General features: G+C 37.7%; 1 protein-coding gene across 1 annotated transcript in view; it reads left to right on the top strand.

The window, feature by feature from the left end:
* The window catches only part of LOC124789592 (ankyrin repeat and zinc finger domain-containing protein 1-like), a 113,083-nt gene that overhangs the window by 47,887 nt on the left and 43,763 nt on the right, over window positions 1-21,433 (top strand). The window contains exon 6 of the mRNA XM_047257003.1: window positions 12,909-13,063. Within this exon, the coding sequence (XP_047112959.1) occupies window positions 12,909-13,063 (155 nt within the window). The remainder of the gene's footprint in view (window positions 1-12,908; window positions 13,064-21,433) is intronic.

The raw sequence follows: 21,433 nt of genomic DNA on the forward strand, positions 1-21,433 counted from the left end.
AAAGGTTAGCTTCAAAGAGATGGTTCAGTATTGTTGCAAACTACCATCTCACAACTGTTGCAGATCATGGGGCGGAAGGAGACAAGTCTGTAAATAGAATGAATTTTTCATTCTTCAGTAGTGTGTGTGCTGTTATAAAACTTCCTGTGTGCCAGACTGAGACTCAAACTCGAGATCTTTACCTTTCACAGGCAAGTGCTCTAACAACTGAGCTACCTGAGCATGATGCATGATGAAGTTTGGAAGTTAAGAGATGAAGTAATGGTGGAAGGAAAGCTGTGAAGTCGGGTCAATTGTCTTGCTCAGGTAGTTCAGTTATTACAGCATTTGCTCGTGATAGGCAAAAGTCCTGAGTTTGAGTCTAGGTCTATAATTAGATGTCAGTTGTTAATTTCTGCTTTTACAAATGGGTGTTACTACTACATACTTCAGGCATGCATATTTCAGTGATACATGAAACACACCTTAACTCAATGACTAAATACAAAAATAACACCATGGGGTGCTACCAGTTTTCTTTCTATTGTTATTTACTATGCTACCTTATACCTTAACTGATAAAATTTGAAAATGATTTCTCTTACAGATTTTATTGTAATTTATTGCACCCACTCAAAGATATTTCTGAGTAGTTTCTGTCTAATTCATGAAGCTGTGTTGCTCCATCATGTTCATAATCATCCTCTTGAAACTCTTTATTTCAATTTAATAATTGCCTAGATTCATGTGAAATTTAGATTTCCTTTCTTTGCATCTGCATCATCTTTCACTCTTTACATAAGTATCTTTGTCAAATAATTGTCCATTTAGAAGGATCATAGAACAGATAAGTGACAGAAAATACCACTGATAAATGACAAAGGAGCATTTTAGTGTAAAGTTGGGACAAAAAAGCTTTGGTGAGAAGCTTTATGTATGATACCATATACGACACAGGTGATACAGTGATGGAATTGCCAAGAACAACAACATATTTATTCCTAACACATTCTTACGGAGTAAAACAAATAGAAAATGGGCTTGGTAAAAACAAAATGTAACTAAAAATGAAATTATTACATTTCATAAAACAATAAACTCCACTGTGGCCACAAGTATGTGCGTCATTATTTCCTTTGACGCTTCACTGTCATGAGACGGTCTGTGTACTGAGACCACTTGTAAAGCTTAGTAGTCTATTATTTGACAACATTTGTAGTCTTTTTGATCAACCATTTTGGCAAACAAATGTAAATAGTAGCTGTCTATTTAAGATTCAGTCAGCAGAAAATAAATCAACCATATATGTTCCATGGGGTCACCGATCTGCATTGTTTTACTTACCAATGTAATTTTCAGTACACAGTGTACAGCATGTCTTACTGAATATTTAATCAGAACAGTGAAAATAATCAATTATTGATAATATAATGATAATGATAGCATAATGATAGTACAATAATAACGCCTAATGATAGTTGAACAATCAGTCCTTCCTTCTCATCCCATCCAGTAAGTCTCCCCTTACCTGTGTTCTGAGTGACTTTTCTGAACTGTACCCCTTTCCCTAAAACTCTCCAGTCCTTTTCCTTCACCCTACTTCCTTCCTCTGCAACTCTTCTGCCAGAAGAAAGAGCCACTGGCTCAGAAAGCTTATAAAGGTTAAACCTTTTTTTGTGTGTGTGTTCCCATGCTGCTGCTTAGTGAATATTTAATTAGATAAGAGTTTCTTGGGTGTTTGGGCAAAGGCACTAAACAATTGTCTCCAAGTTTCGATAAGTTTGTGAACATCTCTCACTGATTCAAAATGACTTCAGCACACAGTGATCATTTGACAGTGAGTTAGATATATCAAATTTGTACTAAAAATGTGATGTGCAACAACAATACTTGGCTATTGTCCTCAGTTTCCATGCCACTGTTGTGTTCCTATAAGACAACAAACGTCATAAAGTGGGTATTACTACATCCACAAAAAAACAAACACTGTCCGAGCAGGCCTTGAAGGTCCAATGGTGCCGAACAGCTGCCGTGTTATCCTCAGCCCTTAGGTGTCACCGGATGCAGATATGGAGGGGCATGTGGTCAGCACACTGCTCTCCTAGCTGTTGTCAGTTTTTGTGACTGGTGCTGCTACTTCTCACTCAAGCAGCTCTTCAGTTGGAATAGCACATCCACAGTCCCATAAAATACAAACACTGAAGAATCTGTGCGCGCATTATTGTTCCTGCTCAGAATAGATGCTGTTTTCTACATCACTTTATATGCAAAAACACAATGTGCATAGGAGAGTCCATTATCACTCCTTATATCATCACAGTATTTATTAATCACCAGGGTCACAATATAAATTTTTGAGATTACTTATTTCAAATTTTTAGCCAGTTATCTTCAGATCGAAGTTCATTTGATTACCACGGGTTGTACAAACGGTCTCATTAGACATGCTCACTGAATAAATATACTAATGTCACAGTGAAGTGAATTATGTAATGTGAAGATGCTGTGCAAAAGAAAAAAAAGAAAAGAAAAAAATTGAAACTGATAATCACCAAAAAATTGTTTGGTGCTCATGATGATTAAAAAAGTATTAATGTGTGCTGAATTTTGTGGTTCCATCCTTCACAACTTTAATGACTCATTCAGCCACAAAAAATTGTATTCCGAATAATTCTACAGTCATAGCTACAGGAGCTATCTGCACCTCTGGAATGCAGTGCTTGCAGTAAACAAGGATATTTGGTTGCTGTTTTGTCTTGAATAGCTGATGAGTGCAACTAAGTGTAGCTTCGTGCTACACAGATTCATGCTGATGAGTGCAGACCCACAGCGGTATATTGGCTCCACAGTGTCACAGGAAACAAGTACCATATAGTGACTACTGTTATTACCCCATTACATGAAAGGGCTGTTGCAAAGGTTCTTCCAGTTCTTTTAGTTGAACAAAAACCGTAGTTACAAATCTGGTACAGGATGAGAGTTCAGCACAGAAGTGTTCAGTGGGCAATGATATCTGCGATGCTGTAGACCAGTGTTCTGCTGGCTGTGCCCAATGCTGAAATTAGTTGTGCAACTGTATTAGACGTCCAGTACATTGATGCGTGGTCAATGAGATAAGAACAACTTGATGGCGTGTCTGTCAGTCTTATGACTCATGGATTTATTGCTTGATTCTTTAGTATTAATGATGTCGAGAAACTTGGTACTTCTTTTTTTCGACTGATATATTCTTCTTTTCTCAAAATTTGAGAGGGCACAGTGTGTGCGTTTTGTGCGCATTTTGTGCATTGCTGCCAGTATAAGTTGTTGATCCCATTGTCAACAACAACCTGCTTGTTCATGCTCAGTTATCCAGATAAAACTACTTAATTTCTTCAAAGTTTTCACATAATTTTGTATCCTTTAACCATTGTGAAAACTCTGGCACAAAAGTTTAAATGTGACTGTGAGAGCAGTTTTGTGGTTCACAACTACTTTGCAGTTTTTTCGTACTGTGATGTAATTATGATTTTTTGATACTGTGATGTAATTACAATTTGCTGCACTCTTATTTTCCCTCTTGTTCTTCCCTCGATCTTTTCTAGTCTGCAGGTTTCACGTCCTGCCATGGTTGCCAGGAATGAAGTATTACCTGTGTTCTGCCTCAGCTGACTGTAGTTAGATTAAAAGTGGGAGATGAAAATCTACAGGAACCATATTACAATCACCTGAGATCCCCTTTTGCTTTGACTAGGTTATGTGTCGTGCTTATTTTTCTCATTGACTCTGGACTGAAATCTTGGCACTGGAAACATAGTGTCTCTTGAATCAGGAAACAAGAAATATAGCTCCTTCATGAAATATTTATTTTAACTGAATAAGACAACAGGAAACACTACTTTTAATACATTTCTGTTGATAAACATTAACATATGTCACATTAATTGAACATTGTTTCCATGTTCTCATGATGTCATCCATTTATTTGTTCATGCTCAGTTATCCAGATAAAAATACATAATTTATTCACAGTTATCACATAATTTTGTATCCTTTAACCATTGTTAAACCTCTGGCACAAAAGTTTAAATGTCACTGTGAGAGCAATTTTGTGGCTCACAACCACTTTGCAGTTTTTTCGTACTGTGAGGTAATTATTATTTTTTCGTACTGCGATGTAATTGTTCTGTGGAGCACTGCATGTCTCTGAAAAGGGGTGTGCCTCCATTGAACAACTGCTGACCCAGCAAGTGAGGAATGGCGATAAACAGCTGTCAGAACTTGTAGAAATGTGACATCCATTGTTCCGATTTCACACACATAAAACGGATTTGAGGACAATATGCATATTTGCATTTATCATGCACTTAGCACAATTTCTATGTGCAAATTATGACCATCATTCACGAGTAACAGAAACAGGTAGTAATTTATATGTTCCACTTCAGCATACAATACTAACTTTTGGCTGACAGCAACTGCACAAAGAATTAAAACAGTGGAAATAAGTAAGTCAGTGAATAAAGTCAAAATCCACCAAACTGCTACAAGAAATCCAGAAAGAGTGACACACCAAAGATAGTCAAAACTCACAGCTTTGCTTGTCAAAAGAGGTTAGCCAGCACATGTATTGTAAGCATGTAGATTGAGTATGATACTGGCATGTTTTCATTGTGTGGGTAGCTTTGTCCTAGTCAGAGTCTAAGAGGTCATGGCACGTGATATAATATGGCAAAGGAGGCTCTATCTTAAGTCCACTACTTTGTGCCTGCTGTGAAATTGTGGCACCACCAGTCGTGGGAGCAATTAAATAGCCTCACTCTTTGAGTCACTATCTACAGCAAGGGTTAAGTCTTACCCTTACTGAGTTATAAGAAAGTGTGTAGAAATGTAACATTTCTGGTATTTCATTCTCGGCAGCGGCTCGTGAGCATGCATTCCGGGTGTTCACAAATTTTTAGATTGAGATAAATATGAGTGTGTGAAATTAATAGCATCTCCTGTTTAACAGTTACACTCATCAATGTATTTATACAACTACAGCCACTGCTAATAATAATAATAATATGTGCATAACTTGTCAGAAAAAAGAAAGAGTTGTTTTTAGTTAATTTTGTTGTACATAATTAAGTACAGTTTAGGGCAAGAATGAAATAACGTGTAAGGTTTCTTTGATGTCCATTGGCATTTTTGTGTAAGTGGGAGTTTTCATGCTTTTTTTTGTTATGAAGTGTACAAGATCTAAACGCATGTATTACTTAATAAATTAACTTGCAGGCTGAAAATCAGTTATTCTCACATTCCACCAATACACCACCTTACACTTATTATATACTGTTTTGTTCACTTGTAGTCATGCTTATTTGATTTCATCACTTTCTCAGTCACTGGATCTGGTCTGGGAGGCCGTAATTCTTTTGCGGCTAACTTTTCGTGTTAATTTTCTTTTTAAAACAGGTTCAACAGAGTTCATGTTGATACTACAAATGAAAGCAGATTCCAGCACAGTAAACAACCAATTCCAAAACAAACTGCTGTTCGTGCAAATGATGAAATTCATGCAGTACTGTCTACCGAAATGATTACTTAGTAGAATAAAGATGAGGTGCTGAAAACCATGAGGGCCAAAAGCACACCACTGTTGATCCCACATTTAATTGAATAGCAAAGAAACCAGTGAGACAGCTTGTGGTGAATGTTCATATATACAGTGTGGACCTACAGCACAGATAACCCTGACCCACCATAAGATCAACAGATGTCAGAAGCATGAATAAATGCTACAGTCCCACAATCAGTGATGTACTTTATAGTGCTCAGCACTCAAATGGGTTACTGTATGGTAAAATCCAAAACTTTACATATTATATCTCATTCATAATCCTGCAAAATAGGTTTTTCTGTCAGAATAACTATAACATGTATTGATGTCCAATCTAATTTTACTATATAATGAGTGAATTGGCACATCTGAGGAGTGTGCTACCATTTTCTAGTGGGATTTATGCAAAGTGAATGGGAATAAAAGTCTGCTGCAGTGTTCCACCATCTAGTGGCATTAATGTAAACTTGTAGTTGAGTGGTAATGGATAGCAGTACACGCCATGGCCTGTGCACGTTGTTTATCAAATCTGTATGTATTTGGCCCATAAGGCAATTGCATGATGTCAGTTGCAAATGTGAAAAAGCTCCTTAAAACATGCACAAAAGAAAGTGTGCTCGCGACCCTGGTGGCAAGTTTCACACAGTCTAGAGGAGTAGCAGTGAAGTATAGTGTGGTAGATTTAGCACTGTGTCTTTCAGATTACCACATCTGCATTATGTTTAACAGCATTCAAAGAGAAATAACCAATAATTCTGAAAAGTGTCAAAAGTTGTGGTTTTCCCGTATTCTTGCGTTCTTACGCAACAGCCACCACTGTTCATTCTTTTATAGAAGCTAACAATTTTCGCATCAATCCCTTTGCTGTATTTGGTTTCTAGATTTAAGATTCATTTAATAGTATCTAACTGTATTCCATATACCAGTTTGGACATTTGGACATATTCTTATATCACAGGAACACAAATGGTGGTGATTATAAAATAAAATTAAGTTGTACAAATCTGATATGATTTCAAAGCTACAATAGGTGTACAACCTGATGTTGACACATATCCAATTTTGCGATCTAAGAAGAGGGTATCAAAGGTAGCCAGTGACATTATTTTTCAAACCCAATCAGGCAGACACCTGTCTGTACTTGCTTTTATGCACACACATGAAATAATTACTTTTTCAAATACGCCATTTGGTATACATGCTGATTATAAATGATTCATTGGGTTTTGGATGAATGTATTTCACAAAGTATTACATACAGAATAGTGACCGATACAGTGTATGAAAAAGCACGTTTTCAAGTTTCTTATCCATCATTACAAATGTTCTAAGTGCTAAGTGCTGTCCTTGCACTACATGACATGTCTATGCAGTAGTCAAACTCAGTCCATACACATTCAAGCATGTCCCTGTCAGTGTTTGCCAGTGCAGCAGTGATACGATCCTGGAGCTCAGCCAATGTTGTTGGAAAAGGTGGTATGTACACATTGTCTTTCAAGTATCCCTAAAGCAAAAAAAGTCACAAACTGTAAGGTGGGGAGGCCTCGGGGGCAACCTGAAGAGTGCACATCACCCAGACTATCTGTTTGGAAGTTCCTTGTTTACTTGGCAGTGCAATTTTCTAACCAATGAGGCAGAGCTCTGTGTTGTTGGAATATGAAGTGTGTGTTATCAGCTATCAGTCTCGGAAACAACCAGTCTTCTAACATGTAGTTATGTCATACCCGTCACAGTTTTCCCAGGAAAAAAGTAGGGCCCATAAACATTGCTACATGACACAGCACAGGAGATAATCGCCTTTGGGGAATATCTTGGGGATTTTCCATGCCCCATACACAGACATTGTGACAATTCACTTTACCGTTTAGCTGAAGCGTTGCCTCATCACTGAACATGATCAGCAGGAAAAAAGTTCCATTGCCTCCTAGAAACTTTCACAAAATTCGCATCTGATGGTGCGGTCATTTAGTCATAAACCTTGCAATAGCTGCAAGTGAAACAGTTTCTGATGTAATTTCTTCCACAGAGTTGGCTTAGGAATCCCAGTTCACGACTTGCACAATGTGTGGATTTCTGTGGGCTATGGAGGAACACATCTTGGATGCTCTCCACTGTTTCCTCAATGATAGGTGGTCGCTCGGAGATGTTCCTTTACAGAGGCAGTGTCCTTGAACTGTCAATACCATTGCCGAATGCTTTTGTCAGTCAGTGGCTGTATGTTTTACTGCCTTTGGAATGCATGCTGCACAGTAGTGACGGATTCTGTCTTCTCATATTGCAACACATAACATGCATTCTGTTGATTAGTCACCATTTTGCTAACTGTTATCATCTCCCCTGCCATCTGGTGAGTCAAAATGGAACCTGCAATGACATAAACAAAACTTTAAAGTACACTCTTTGGACTGATTATTAGTACAAGTGGGTGGGCATTATATGTTTGAAGCTATAATACGTCAAAACCCAAGGAATCATTTGTAATCACTCTGTTTATTGGAGAACTGTGAGCTTTGGAGGGAAAAGGGTGGGCGTTAAAAATTGTATAGAGAAACGAAGGTTTGACTATCTTAAGCAGATGGAAGTGGATGTCGCTTTTAGTAGCTATGCAGAGATGAATAAATTTGCAAAGTATAGACTAGTTCGGAGAGATACGTCAAACCATTATTTGGTCTGAAGATGACGACAACAACAACATTGTAGCTGTAATTTCACAGTTCATCCTAAATTTATTTTTATTTTTAATGATAAATACCATTAGGGAGAAAATCTGCTGGTATGGAAATGTATGGATCCTTATGGTCCTCTAAGAGTTTTCTTGAAGTGTTTAATTATCAGTTTACACTGTATTATTATGTGACATGTATGTAGAATAAATAGTTTTTTTGACCTCAGGTCCATTTCCTTAGAAGAATATGTGCTAGGACAGCATTGAGTGAAATTATGGTAGTAATCCCATCTGCAAAGCAAATTTGCAAGGGAGATTTTTAAATGCAGAGATGATTTCTTGAGATTTCTCATTAGCTTATCCACATGCTGATACAATGTTAGTTTATTATCTGTCTGGATGGCTAGGGACTCCACAAGTGGAGCTCTCTCAGGTGTGTAATCATTGCTCTCTAGTTCTAATACATGAAAAGTCCTTCCTTTTTTATTGCAACTGCATGATATGAGTCTTTGTTAAATTAGGTGTTAAGCTGTTGTTCTTCTTGTTGTGGTCTTCAGTCCTGAGACTGGTTTGATGCAGCTCTCCATGCTACTCTATCCTGTGCAAGCTTCTTCATCTCCCAGTACTTACTGCAACCTACGTCCTTCTGAATCTGCTTAGTGTATTCATCTCTTGGTCTCCCTCTACGATTTTTACCCTCCACACTACCCTCCAATGCTAAATTTGTGATCCCTTGTTGCTTCAGAACATGTCCTACGAACCGATCCCTTCTTCTAGTCAAGTTGTGCCACAAGCTCCTCTTCTCCCCAATTCTATTCAATACCTCCTCATTAGTTATATGATCTACCCATCTAATCTTCAGCATTCTTCTGTAGCACCACATTTCGAAAGCTTCTATTCTCTTCTTGTCCAAACTATTTATCATCCATGTTTCACTTCCATATATGGCTACACTCCATACAAATACTTTCTGAAACGACTTCCTGACACTTAAATTTATACTCGATGTTAACAAATTTCTTTTCTTCAGAAACGCTTTTCTTGCCATTGCCAGTCTACATTTTATATCCTCTCTACTTCGACCATCATCAGTTATTTTGCTCCCCAAATAGCAAAACTCCTTTACTACTTTAAGTGTCTCATTTCCTAATCTAATATCCTCAGCATCACCCGACTTAATTCGACATTCCATTATCCTCGTTTTGCTTTTGTTCATGTTCATCTTATATCCTCCTTTCAAGACACCATCCATTCCATTCAACTGCTCTTCCAAGTCCTTTGCTGTCTCTGACAGAATTACAATGTCATCGGCAAACCTCAAAGTTTTTATTTCTTCTCCTTGGATTTTAATACCTACTCCAAATTTTCTTATGTTTCCTTTACTGCTTGCTCAATATACAGATTGAATAACATCGGGGAGAGGCTACAACCCTGTCTCACTCCCTTCCCAATCGCTGCTTCCTTTTCATGTCCCTTGACTCTTATGCCATCTGGCTTCTGTAAAAATTGTAAATAGCCTTTCGCTCCCTGTATTTTACCCCTGCCACCTTTAGAATTTGAAAGAAAGTATTCCAGTCAACATTGTCAAAAGCTTTCTCTAAGTCTACAAATGCTAGAAACGTAGGTTTGCCTTTCCTTAATCTTTCTTCTAAGATAAGTCGTAAGGTCAGTATTGCCTCACATGTTCCAATATTTCTAAGGAATCCAAACTGATCTTCCCCAAGGTTGGCTTCTACTAGTTTTTCCATTTGTCTGTAAAGAATTCGCGTTAGTATTTTGCAGCTGTGGCTTATTAAACTGATTGTTCGATAATTTTCACATCTGTCAACACCTGCTTTCTTTGGGATTGGAATTATTATATTCTTCTTGAAGTATGAGGGTATTTCGCCTGTCTCATACATCTTGCTCACCAGATGGTAGAGTTTAGTCAGGAATGGCTCTCCCGAGGCCGTCAGTAGTTCTAATGGAATGTTGTCTACTCCCGGGGCCTTGTTTCTACTCAGGTCTTTCAATGCTCTGTCAAACTCTTCACACAGTATTGTATTTCCCATGTCGTCTTCATCTACATTCTCTTCCATTTCCATAATATTGTCCTCAAGTACATCGCCCTTGTATAGACCCTCTATATACTCCTTCCACCTTTCTGCTTTCCCTTCTTTGCTTAGATCTGGGTTTCCATCTGTGCTCTTGATATTCTCTTTTCTCCAAAGGTCTCTTTTATTTTCCTGTAGGCAGTATCTATCTTACCCCTAGTGAGATAAGTCTCTACATCCTTACATTTGTCCTCTAGCCATCCCTGCTTAGCCATTTTGCACTTCCTGTCAATCTCATTTTTGAGACGTTTGTATTCCTTTTTGCCTGCTTCATTTACTGCGTTGTTATATTTTCTCCTTTCATCAATTAAATTCAGTATCTCTTCTGTTACCCAAGGATTTCTACTAGCCCTCGTCTTTTTACCTACTTGATCCTCTGCTGCCTTCACTACTTCATCCCTCAGAGCTACCCATTCTTCTTCTACTGTATTTCTTTCCCCCATTCCTGTCAATTGTTCCCTTATGCTCTCCCTGAAACTCTGTACAACCTCTGGTTTAATCAGTTTGTCCAGATCCCATCTCCTTAAATTCCCACCTTTTTGCAGTTTCTTCAGTTTTAATCTACAGTTCATAACCAATAGATTGTGGTCAGAGTCCACATCTGCCTCTGGAAATATCTTACAATTTAATACCTGGTTCCTAAATCTCTGTCTTACCATTATATAATCTATCTGATACCTTCTAGTATTTCCAGGATTCTTCCATGTGTACAACCTTCTTTTATGATTCTTGAACCAAGTGTTAGCTATGATTAAGTTGTGCTCTGTGCAAAATTCTACCAGACGGCTTCCTCTTTCATTTCTTCCCCCCAATCCATATTCACCTACTATGTTTGCTTCTCTCCCTTTTCCTACTGTCGAATTCCAGTCACCCATGACTATCAAATTTTTGTCTCCCTTCACTACCTGAATAATTTCTTTTATCTCATCATACATTTCATCAATTTCTTCATCATCTGCAGAGCTAGTTGGCATATAAACTTGTACTATTGTAGTAGGTGTGGGCTTCGTGTCTATCTTGGCCACAATAATGCGTTCACCATGCTGTTTGTAGTAGCTTACCTGCACTCCTATTTTTTTTATTCATTATTAAACCTACTCCTGCATTACCCCTATTTGATTTTGTATTTATAACCCTGTATTCACCTGACCAAAAGTCTTGTTCCTCCTGCCACCGAACATCACTAATTCCCACTATATCTAACTTTAACCTATCCATTTCTCTTTTTAAATTTTCTAACCTACCTGCCCGATTAAGGGATCTGACATGCCACGCTCCAATCCGTAGAACGCCAGTTTTCTTTCTCCTGATAACGATGTCCTCCTGAGTAGTACCCACCCGGAGATCCGAATGGGGGACTATTTTACCTCCGGAATATTTTACCCAAGAGGACGCCATCATCATTTAACCATACAGTAAAGCTGCATGCCCTCGGGAAAAATTACGGCTGTAGTTTCCCCTTGCTTTCAGCCGTTCACAGTACCAGCACAGTAAGGCCGTTTTGGTTAGTGTTACAAGGCCAGACCAGTCAATCATCCAGACTGTTGCCCCTGCAACTACTGAAAAGGCTGCTGCCCCTCATCAGGAACCACACGTTTGTCTGGCCTCTCAACACACCCTCTGTTGTAGTTGCACCTACGGTACGGCCATCTGTATCGCTGAGGCACGCAAGCCTCCCCACCAACGGCAAGGTCCATGGTTCATGGGGTGGAGGGGGGCGGGGGTGTTAAGCTACCTTCTGTAATCTTACTGCATTATCCTTCTAAATGTGCCTGGTATGGATGTGTTATGAGTATAATTGATCGTCTGGAAAGATCACAGTGTTTGGAGAGAGAGAGAGAGAGAGAGAGAGAGAGAGAGAGATCTAAAGCAGGAGAGGGTATGGTTTTTAGGGCACATGGAAAGTAGTTGTGAGGCTGCAGATCAGGGATGATTTCAGGAGACACACTGTGGTGCAGTGTGGCATCTCTGTATACTTCACAGTGCTCCTCTATTGGAAAGATAATTGCATGGAAATCATTGACAATGAGATATAGTCAGTGAAACCAGCACTGTAACCATTGATATCAGATTGTAGTCAGTCCAAGGAAGTCACCATGAATATCTTTGTACTGATCGCATTCTAACAGTTTAGTGAATTTCTGGCAGACATATGTGCACTGGTGTAAAAATCTCAATATTTTCACATTTCAAGAGAATGTTTGGATTTCTGAGGAGTGTGTGTTCTAATTCCTGAGAATGATGTAGCTTACACACCCATAGGACCTTGCTATTTGTTTTGAAGAAGAATAAGAACATGATGATGATGATGATGATGATTGCACTGCATTTATTTTAAAAAAATATTTTGTCATTGAACTGCTACCTTTTGTGAGAGAGATTGTATCGTGCTTCAGGCTCAATCACTCATGTGACAACTATTCAGTTACTTGCATTTTCTACTTTTTATTAGCTTCTCGTATGCATATTCAGATGTTTGTTTGCCAATAACTTACACTTTTAGTGATTACTATTGCTAACGTGTTTCAGACCTTGTAAGAATACATCTGCATGTTAATACCAACATTTTTTTGGCTTCATTGTGCTCTAGGAGGAAAAGTGACTGTGCACAAAACTTTCCACAGTTACACTGTTCGGGCAAAGCAGGGAGGATCCCAGAGTGCCAGAGATGGACGCAGCGGTGGGAGCCACCCTAAGAGTGCTGGCGCTAGTCTGCGGCGCTACAATGAAGCTTCTTTTGCACAAGTATTTCCATCTGTTTCTCTTACTTTAATTTTTATTTTTGTTTGATATTTTTTCATTTGTATTAAATGTTTATATTACATGAGGTTTTTTAAACAAAAGGAAAAAGATACCTAAAGAAGCAGTAGTCTTTCATGTAAAGTGAAGCTTTGTAAATGAGTATCCCGACATGGAGCAAAACAGGATCATCCAGACTTAGGACTTTCTCTGGTTTACCTACTCTGGTTAAAGTGAATGACAAGATAGTTCCTTTGGATAAGACACAGCTGATATCCTTCACCATGCTTATTATACAGAGACCTGTACTCTATCTCTGATGACTAGAGCTACAAATTTTAGGTGAAAAAAACTAGGTTGAATAGGTGCTGCGACGAAGATGTTGTAATTTAGTCAAAGAAGGTGCACGTTTTATATGTTAGTATTCATACAAACATCACCAAAACCTGTTTTACTTCATATATGACATGAAATTCTCTCAGACATGCATCATTGAACCTTGGATCACACTGGCATTGTTTGTTTAGTTGAGAAAGTAAATTTTCAACTGTGTGGGTTTCGTTTGCAGTTCATGACCTTTTCGGGTGGAGTTTAGGTTTTAGTTTCTTGAATTTGACTGAGACATTGCCTCGCCAATTAATCATAGTCGAACTCCTGCTTTACTACATTGTAGTTCTTTATTTTTCCCGTATTTTATGCTAGCTATACGCTGCGTAATACAATTACATTATTGTTTTCGTCAGTTGTTATTGATATATCACAAACACTGCATGTCGGAACAGACCTGTCATTCTGAATTCCATCTGCACTTAACTGCTCAGCAATATTACATATTTTTATGGAATTCACTTTCTGTTTCAGCATAATTACTTACTAATGCTGGCAACACAGGAAAATGCTAGAGCCACAAAAAGTCAAAGCATATTCCAAAACATTATGTACGTAATGCTAACAAGGCTGGTAGGCTAATAGTTCAACAAGCACTCACCAGGTTCATGCTTATATCCCATTAGAGCAGTATCGGGAGCCTATGATCATAGCAACAAACTGGGGAATTACATAGAACACAACTTTGCAAACAAAAACCTCTCCATTTCTTGGCCTTTATAGTAATGTTTGTATTTCCATTACTTTAGTAATAAAATGTGGAAAAAGGTGCAACCAAAACTCGGTTAGGAATGTTCATTTAATGTTTTTTTCGCAAGACAAGATAGATAGGGCATTTCATTCTCTCTCTCTCTCTCTCTCTCTCTCTCTCTCTCTCACACACACACACACACACACACACACACAGCATGTCAGATTTTACAGTGGCTTATGTTCATTGTTCACAGGTGGAAGGTGATTCTCATAACTCCCGGTGTGTGAAAAAGGATTCTTGCCAATGATATAAGACTTATGGCTACTTTCCATTACTTTTTTTATATGTACAGTTGAAGACCACAATGAGTAACAATCACACATTATTGAAAGCCTTTTTTTCATTCTTTCTCTGGCAGCTTGACGTCCTTCTCAGTCTATACACCGTTCAGTTTCTGTTCATCATGGAAGTCTTTAAAACTGTTGAACACTGATTTATACTTTTCCATTCTGGCATGTCTCTCAGTTTAACCCAGATCTTATCATGTATCCTAAATATGTTCGCAACTTCTAATCTACTTTTCCCAATTAACTCCACAAGTCTTTGATTTTCTTGCTGGAGTTCTTCCATTCCTTGTAATGTACACAGTCCATCCATGATCTTTCATCCCATTATCTTGCAAATGATCTTTCTGTCAAATATCTCAGCTTCTCTTGGTCCCTACATTTCTGTCATTTGGAGACATTCACTTACATACAGACACTGTTTTAGTCACAGTGTTGTTATAGTGTCGTAGTTTAGCTGTTGTGCCTTAGTTTAGCTCATCTTGAAATGACTTTTCATTCTGTAAAATGCATGTCATGTGATGAGCTTTTCCTATCTCCCCTCACCTGATATTGTTGGCATCTGCTTTGCTAGTTTTCAGTTGCACAATTTCCCAGAGATATTCAAGGCAGTCATTTTTTTTTCTTTCTTTCTTTGTTTCTTTCCATGCCTTGAGTTCAGTTATAGAGGAGGTTTTGATGTTTTTGTCATAGTTTTTCTCTCAAAAGGAAATTTGCAGATTGGCTTTTTTTTATTGCTGTTTATCAGCTCAGAGAACAAGATCGCAAAATCATCAGCAACTACCAGGCAGTTAATCTTGATACCACTTGCAGTCCCTCCAGTGTTTACTTGGTTGAGTGGCCCTTTCTTGTCCAGTTCTTTTCCCTGTGTACGTGGATGTTGTGCAAAACAGAAATGATGGTATGTGGAGACAGCCTATCAGCCTGACTGATGACTGATTTAATATCAAACTCTTTGGAGAGTTCCCCCATAAATTTTGCCTTTCCATTACTTTAGTGTCTGCTCCAAATTTTATCAGTACCAGATCTTTGCAGAGGTAGTTTCTCAGCACTCTCTTCTTCAGGCTCCATATCTCAGTGTGTGATCTTTCTTTTCGGTAGCTTGCTTGACATTCCCCAAGCTGACAGTCTATTTGCTCCACTGACTACATCGACAGTGCTTTGGGTAGTACTTTATATAGAGAAGGATGATCAAAATGCCACAGTTGTTAATTGGGATCCATTTATCATCTTTTGTACGTTGAGGGTGAACCAGAATAGTTGGAATTGCTTCAGATTCCCAGCTCTTCTCCACTGGTTGCTCTAAGGCTTTGTGATTTTCAGCATCTCAGTTCCCCCAACTAATTTATCCATTTCTTTTTTCTCTTCTGAGATTGTATCTGTGTTATGGAATTACTGTTGACCATTTATCTGAAGGTCCTCTGCAATGTAACCAATTATCAAAGTATCTGGCCAGGATCTCTCACTTTTTTGTCTGTTTACTGCCAGTTATCCCATCTTCCCTCTGAATATTTAAGTGTGGTAGTTGATACTTATTTAAGAGCTGCTTGGCACTCATATAGATATTCTGCTATTGCCCTTCTTAAATTCTTCTCAGTGCTTCAGATTTCTTCAGAGATTTGATTTCTTTTCGCATGTCATAGTGTCTTTACTGTGTGTTTGCATACTTATTTATAACAAATTTGTCTTCTGTTTTGTCTGCATACCACATTTTATAACTTAAGCTACAAGATGTAACTGTGACTCGTGGAACATAACTGAAGTGTCACTATCATCAAAACTCTTTATGAAGTGAATCAGTGAAAATGAGTGTCTTTTGTTCCACCATTTATCACATTTCAGAACTGGGAAAAGTCAAAGAAGCTTAGATAAGGAGGATAAGGAGTGTCACGACAAGTGCATTTAACAACATTGGACTTCTCACTCATACTGCAACTATTTGTTGACATACTGATAGTGTTAGTGCTATTCATTTTAAAAGAATTTGAAATAATGAATGAATGCAGACTCCTGATGAAATCTACTGAAACATACAGCATTAAATGGTGTAGACTGGTCAATAGGAATGTTGCTCATGTGCTTTACCACAGTGTCCAACAAATGATTAAAACAGAACACGAAGAGATCCTTCTGGATACTATTGCAGGTGAAAATTATTTGCAGATTCCTGAACTCCTACAGAAGTTAATGGATTAGTTTCATAATTACAATGTAGGGATTTCTACCGATGATGAAAGTTTCCGTCTATTACAGTAGTACTGTTTGAATAGTAGGATCTTATCACATTTCGGGTACAACAGTCTAAACACAGAATGAATCTTTCAGTCTGCAGAGAAATTTGTGCTGTTTTGAAACTTCGTGGTTGGTAAAATCTATTTCATGGATTGGACTGTACATTCTGCAGCTGAGTGAGAAACATGTATCTGACAGCCAAATAATGAACTCATATTAGTTTCCTGGTGCTGCCAAGGAATTTTCCTTGGTTGGATGGTGGAAATAAAACATGTTCAGCCTCATGGTGACAATTGAGCAGCTACTTGAAGGAGAAGTAACAACTCCAGTTTGGGAAAGCCAACACAAATATCCAGAAGAACGGTGTTGTAATTTCAGTTTCCCTTACTGGCACCCAAGATATTACTGATGGAGGATAATGCAGTGGTCAGTTGTTACTGTATGGAATTAAAATATTTATTTCTAATGTAGAAAGTGAAAGTTGGGGGACCTGCTTAACTGGGGAAATTATAATTTAGTGAAGTGCCATGTTTGCTACTATGATGAAATTGTAAGTGAAGGAAATTAAGAAAGGAAAGAAATTCCATAAACAAGTCTGCAATCAGTGTGAATTTTTGCAAATAAAGCTGTCTAAATCACTTAGCATCACCAATATTTTCATTTATTATGATGGACGAATTTGTCTCATATCATACAGGTCAAGAGCAAATGTGCCACATCATCATTTCAAAGTTTGCTGCAAAAAGTGTAAGTTGAATTTCCACATGATACCTCTCCAAAACTATAATATTTTGATTTCTGATGATTTGTTAAAATGCTACAGACCTCTCTAAATGAGAGTATTTCTGAAAATGTCGTAATGAAAGGGAAAATTGAAAAGTTTTGATAAAAAAATCAGAAGTTACAGAGATATGAATTAATCCAATAAATACTGTGTTCCCAATATTAAGAGACATAATTAATAGATACACACTACTGAGCTGCTTCCTTAAAAAACATGAAAATTTACAACTTTTTTCAAATTTCAAAATCTTTTTGGAATTTCCATATTATGTTTTGAAAATATGAAAAGCCACAGGATGTGAACTATGACATTAATGCATGAAATTCTTAAACTGTCAACGTATTTGTACATAAAGATGAAAGAATCTGAATTTTTTTGGTTATTTAGAAATTATTTTCTCCTAAACCCCCACCCTAGATCTTCTAAAAGTTTCATGGTACTTTAGTTGGTCATTGTACTTAGAGAATGTACAATCAGAGTGGGCAATACTTTTCTGTACAAAATTTGAGAAATTTTTTAGGTGGGTCAAAAAATCATGAACACTTTTAAGTATGTAAAATGGCCAGTGATTTTAAGTAAATGTCATGCAAAACTGGTATTCCTGATCAAAATAATTACTTTACAACATTATAAGTGTGTGAGAAAACAATTTATAAATTTCTTTGAAAGCATTTTATATAAAAATGAGATGTAGAATATTTATACCCATATTTCTTTTTATGATATTATTCACAAATTATTATTGTCTTCAGTCTTTATTTTACTTTTTCACGACTTTCCATGAAGTAAAATTGCCTACAGTGTAAAAACCAACACTGCACTGTTGAAGAGAGATCATTTGTTTTTTTTCGTCTGCTTCTCATTGAACTTATATAGCTGAGTTTGCAGATGGACAAGAATGATCCAACAAGAGTAGTACTTAGGAAATGAGAACTGCACAGTGAACTTTTTATGATGGCTATTTGAAAGCATTAGCAGGACTATGAGGTGTCACAAAGCAGGCGGTTATATCTTGCAGCTCATGAGAGACACTTATTATCTGTCCCACACTCCACTGATTGTTATACACACAAGAAATGAAGTAGCTCACTACGAAGTCTTCTAATGTATACTGTGGTCGCTGCATTTCATGGAGAACTGTTCTTGCAATGTATGTGCCACTCTGGGATGCAACCCAGTAGTGACTTGATTGAATTCCTACCACAGGCTTCATAGCAGACCATTCTTCTCTCTTTTTTAAACAGAATTCCCTTAATGCACTTTCATTTAGAATTAAGAGTTTCATGATGTTTACAAATCCAGTAGCATCTGTTATAGCATCAACAGCTTCATGCTGGAGTTTAAATCTTGTTGCAAGATGTTTACAGAGATCTCCTACCCCACCACATGCACTTTTTCCATGACCTGTTGCTGCAAATATCTGCTTTTTTGTCTTAGTTCCTGTACTACAGTGATGACCAAGCCCATAAAGCTGAAAGCATTTTTTTAAAATTAGATGCTGCACCATCAGTCACTTACACATGTTTAAGAAATGCATGGCCTCTAAATGCTATGCCATCAATTATTGTGCTGACAGCGTAGCATGCATGTGCACTGTCATAAATAAGATCATCACTGAAAATAGCTAAACAGTGTGATGTTCCAAGGAAGTGAGCAACACATGTTAATATTGATACCTGTAATATGTGCCTGTGATAGCTTCGAATGTTCCAAGGAAGTGAGCAACACATGTTAATATTGATACCTGTAATATGTGCCTGTGATAGCTTCGAGTTTTGTTCGACAAAGCAACAGACCAGTTCTCAGCAAAGTCAAAATGTACAACTAATGCCAGTATTCTGGGATTTGGCTAATTTTACTTCTGCTATGGCCTGTCTCTGAATCCTCCAGATATGATGGTGAGCTATTCCTTTTATGACCCAATGCCTTACCTCTGTAACAAAATTCTCTGGCTCTACTGTCTTCTTCAGCAGCTCTCCTCCCTCCCACAATGCATAGATTATGTCATTGTCAGTATCCTGATGGTGTAATGCTTCGGTAGTCATCCCTTCAGCACCAGGACACATTGTGTATTGCTGCAGCCAACATTTATCTTGCAACATCAGGTCCATCTCTGTGTACTTCTTTCCTGTGTCACTGCTTATGATGAAACAAACAAGTTTGAAATTAGTGCAATAAATACGTGTGCCTACTTCCTTCACTGGCTGGCATTTTACCCATTTTGGTCATAAGGAGTATAATTTTGTGAGTCCAGTTTTTAAATTCAGGTTCTCTTATTGATGTTGTCATATATCTTTTTACCTTTTTCACCATTTTCACTACAGAGATAACATCATCCTGGTTAGGATTTTGCCTGCTGCAATCTTTGTCATCACTTAGGAAGTATTCCAGAGCAAGAGAAAGCGTATCTTCTTGCAAAGGATGTCCACAGTAAAAATCTGGGCATGCCCAAATACCTTTCTCAGTCTTTATTTTATAAGCTTTTGGTATCAAATTGTGTGAGGAAGTAGGTGTGTATTTCTGTATATGCTATTTAGAGTAGCTACCTGGTATCAGTGTCAGTAGCTGTACCTTCTCAGTATATGTGGCTGTTGAGATAGCAGTATCTAGGTTTTCAAACAGCACATCACATTTCGTGCACAGATCAGTATCTTCAGGTTCTGCATGAAGTGCATCTATGTTACACACTTCACATAGTTTTGAAGACGTTGCTTGTGTAAAACTTGTTTCAATTTCTTCCACTTTTCTGTTTACATACTGTTTACTTCTTGTGCTTCATACCTTTCCTGGACATTAGGCGGGGGGTGGGGGGGGGGTGGGGTTATTGCAGGGACTACAGCAGAAGTGCTAACATTCAGTGCGTCAAAAACTTCTCATCCAGGAATATAAACATCTGCACTGTCTTCTTAATTTTTGCATTCTCGGGATGGTGATAGTTCAGGTGGATTGTCACTAAATTTCTTCTTGCAGTGAGTTAGCAGTTCCTGCACAATGGATGTGATGCTAATACCGTTACTTGAGGATCAAGATATCTCTGCAATACCTCTGACAGATTCCAACAACTGTGAAGTGATTTCACTTTTGTTAAACACATCCTTCTTTTGTCATATTTCATAGACTGCACACCTCTCTTTCACTACTATATTTTCCCACTGACATTTTATCTAACAAAAAGTTCAAACCAAATACAAAGATCAATGCAGAATGGCTTATGTGCAAGTTCTCATTCGTTTGTTGTAAACAGAAGAGTGCTGGAAACAGTGTTGCCAACATGAATATTTTATACTTGACATTCAGTGATGCGAAATATGCAGAATGTTGAAAAATTTTTAACACTTTATATGGAAAAATATTTTCCACTGTCTTTGTACTGACTACTAACATATTAACCAAACTGTATTTTGTGTAATTCTCAATAGTTCTCAGATGGGAATTTTTGAGTAAATAATTCGTAAAAACTTGTAAAAATGCAGTTTTTTACATTTTCAGTAATAAATATTTACATAATACACATAGCTGGAACAGAGAAGATACTGTTTATAATTACATCAGTAGTATCTGGTAATATGACAGAAAAGATAGCATTCTGCAGCTTTCCAAATCGAGGTGAAAAAAATTAATGCGGAAAAATTAACTTAGGTTTCGTAGATTCGTCTTAAATTTGTAAGGTAAAGGAAACCCGTAAGTGTGTGGGTCTCAACTAAATTTCAACACACAAAGAGGGAGCTTCAAAGCAAAACATCAGCCAGGTCTTCAGTACTTTTGGTATATTATTTACAGTTTTTTCATTCCCTACTCCCATGGACCTTGCCGTTGGTAGGGAGGCTTGTGTATCTCAGTGATACAGATAGTTGTACCATAGGTGCAACAACAATGAAGAGGTATCTGTTGAAATGCCAGACAAACTTGTGGTTCCTGAAGATGGGCAGCAGTCT

This window comes from Schistocerca piceifrons, chromosome 3 (assembly GCF_021461385.2).
Source record: "Schistocerca piceifrons isolate TAMUIC-IGC-003096 chromosome 3, iqSchPice1.1, whole genome shotgun sequence".
Taxonomy (NCBI): Eukaryota; Metazoa; Arthropoda; class Insecta; order Orthoptera; family Acrididae; genus Schistocerca; species Schistocerca piceifrons.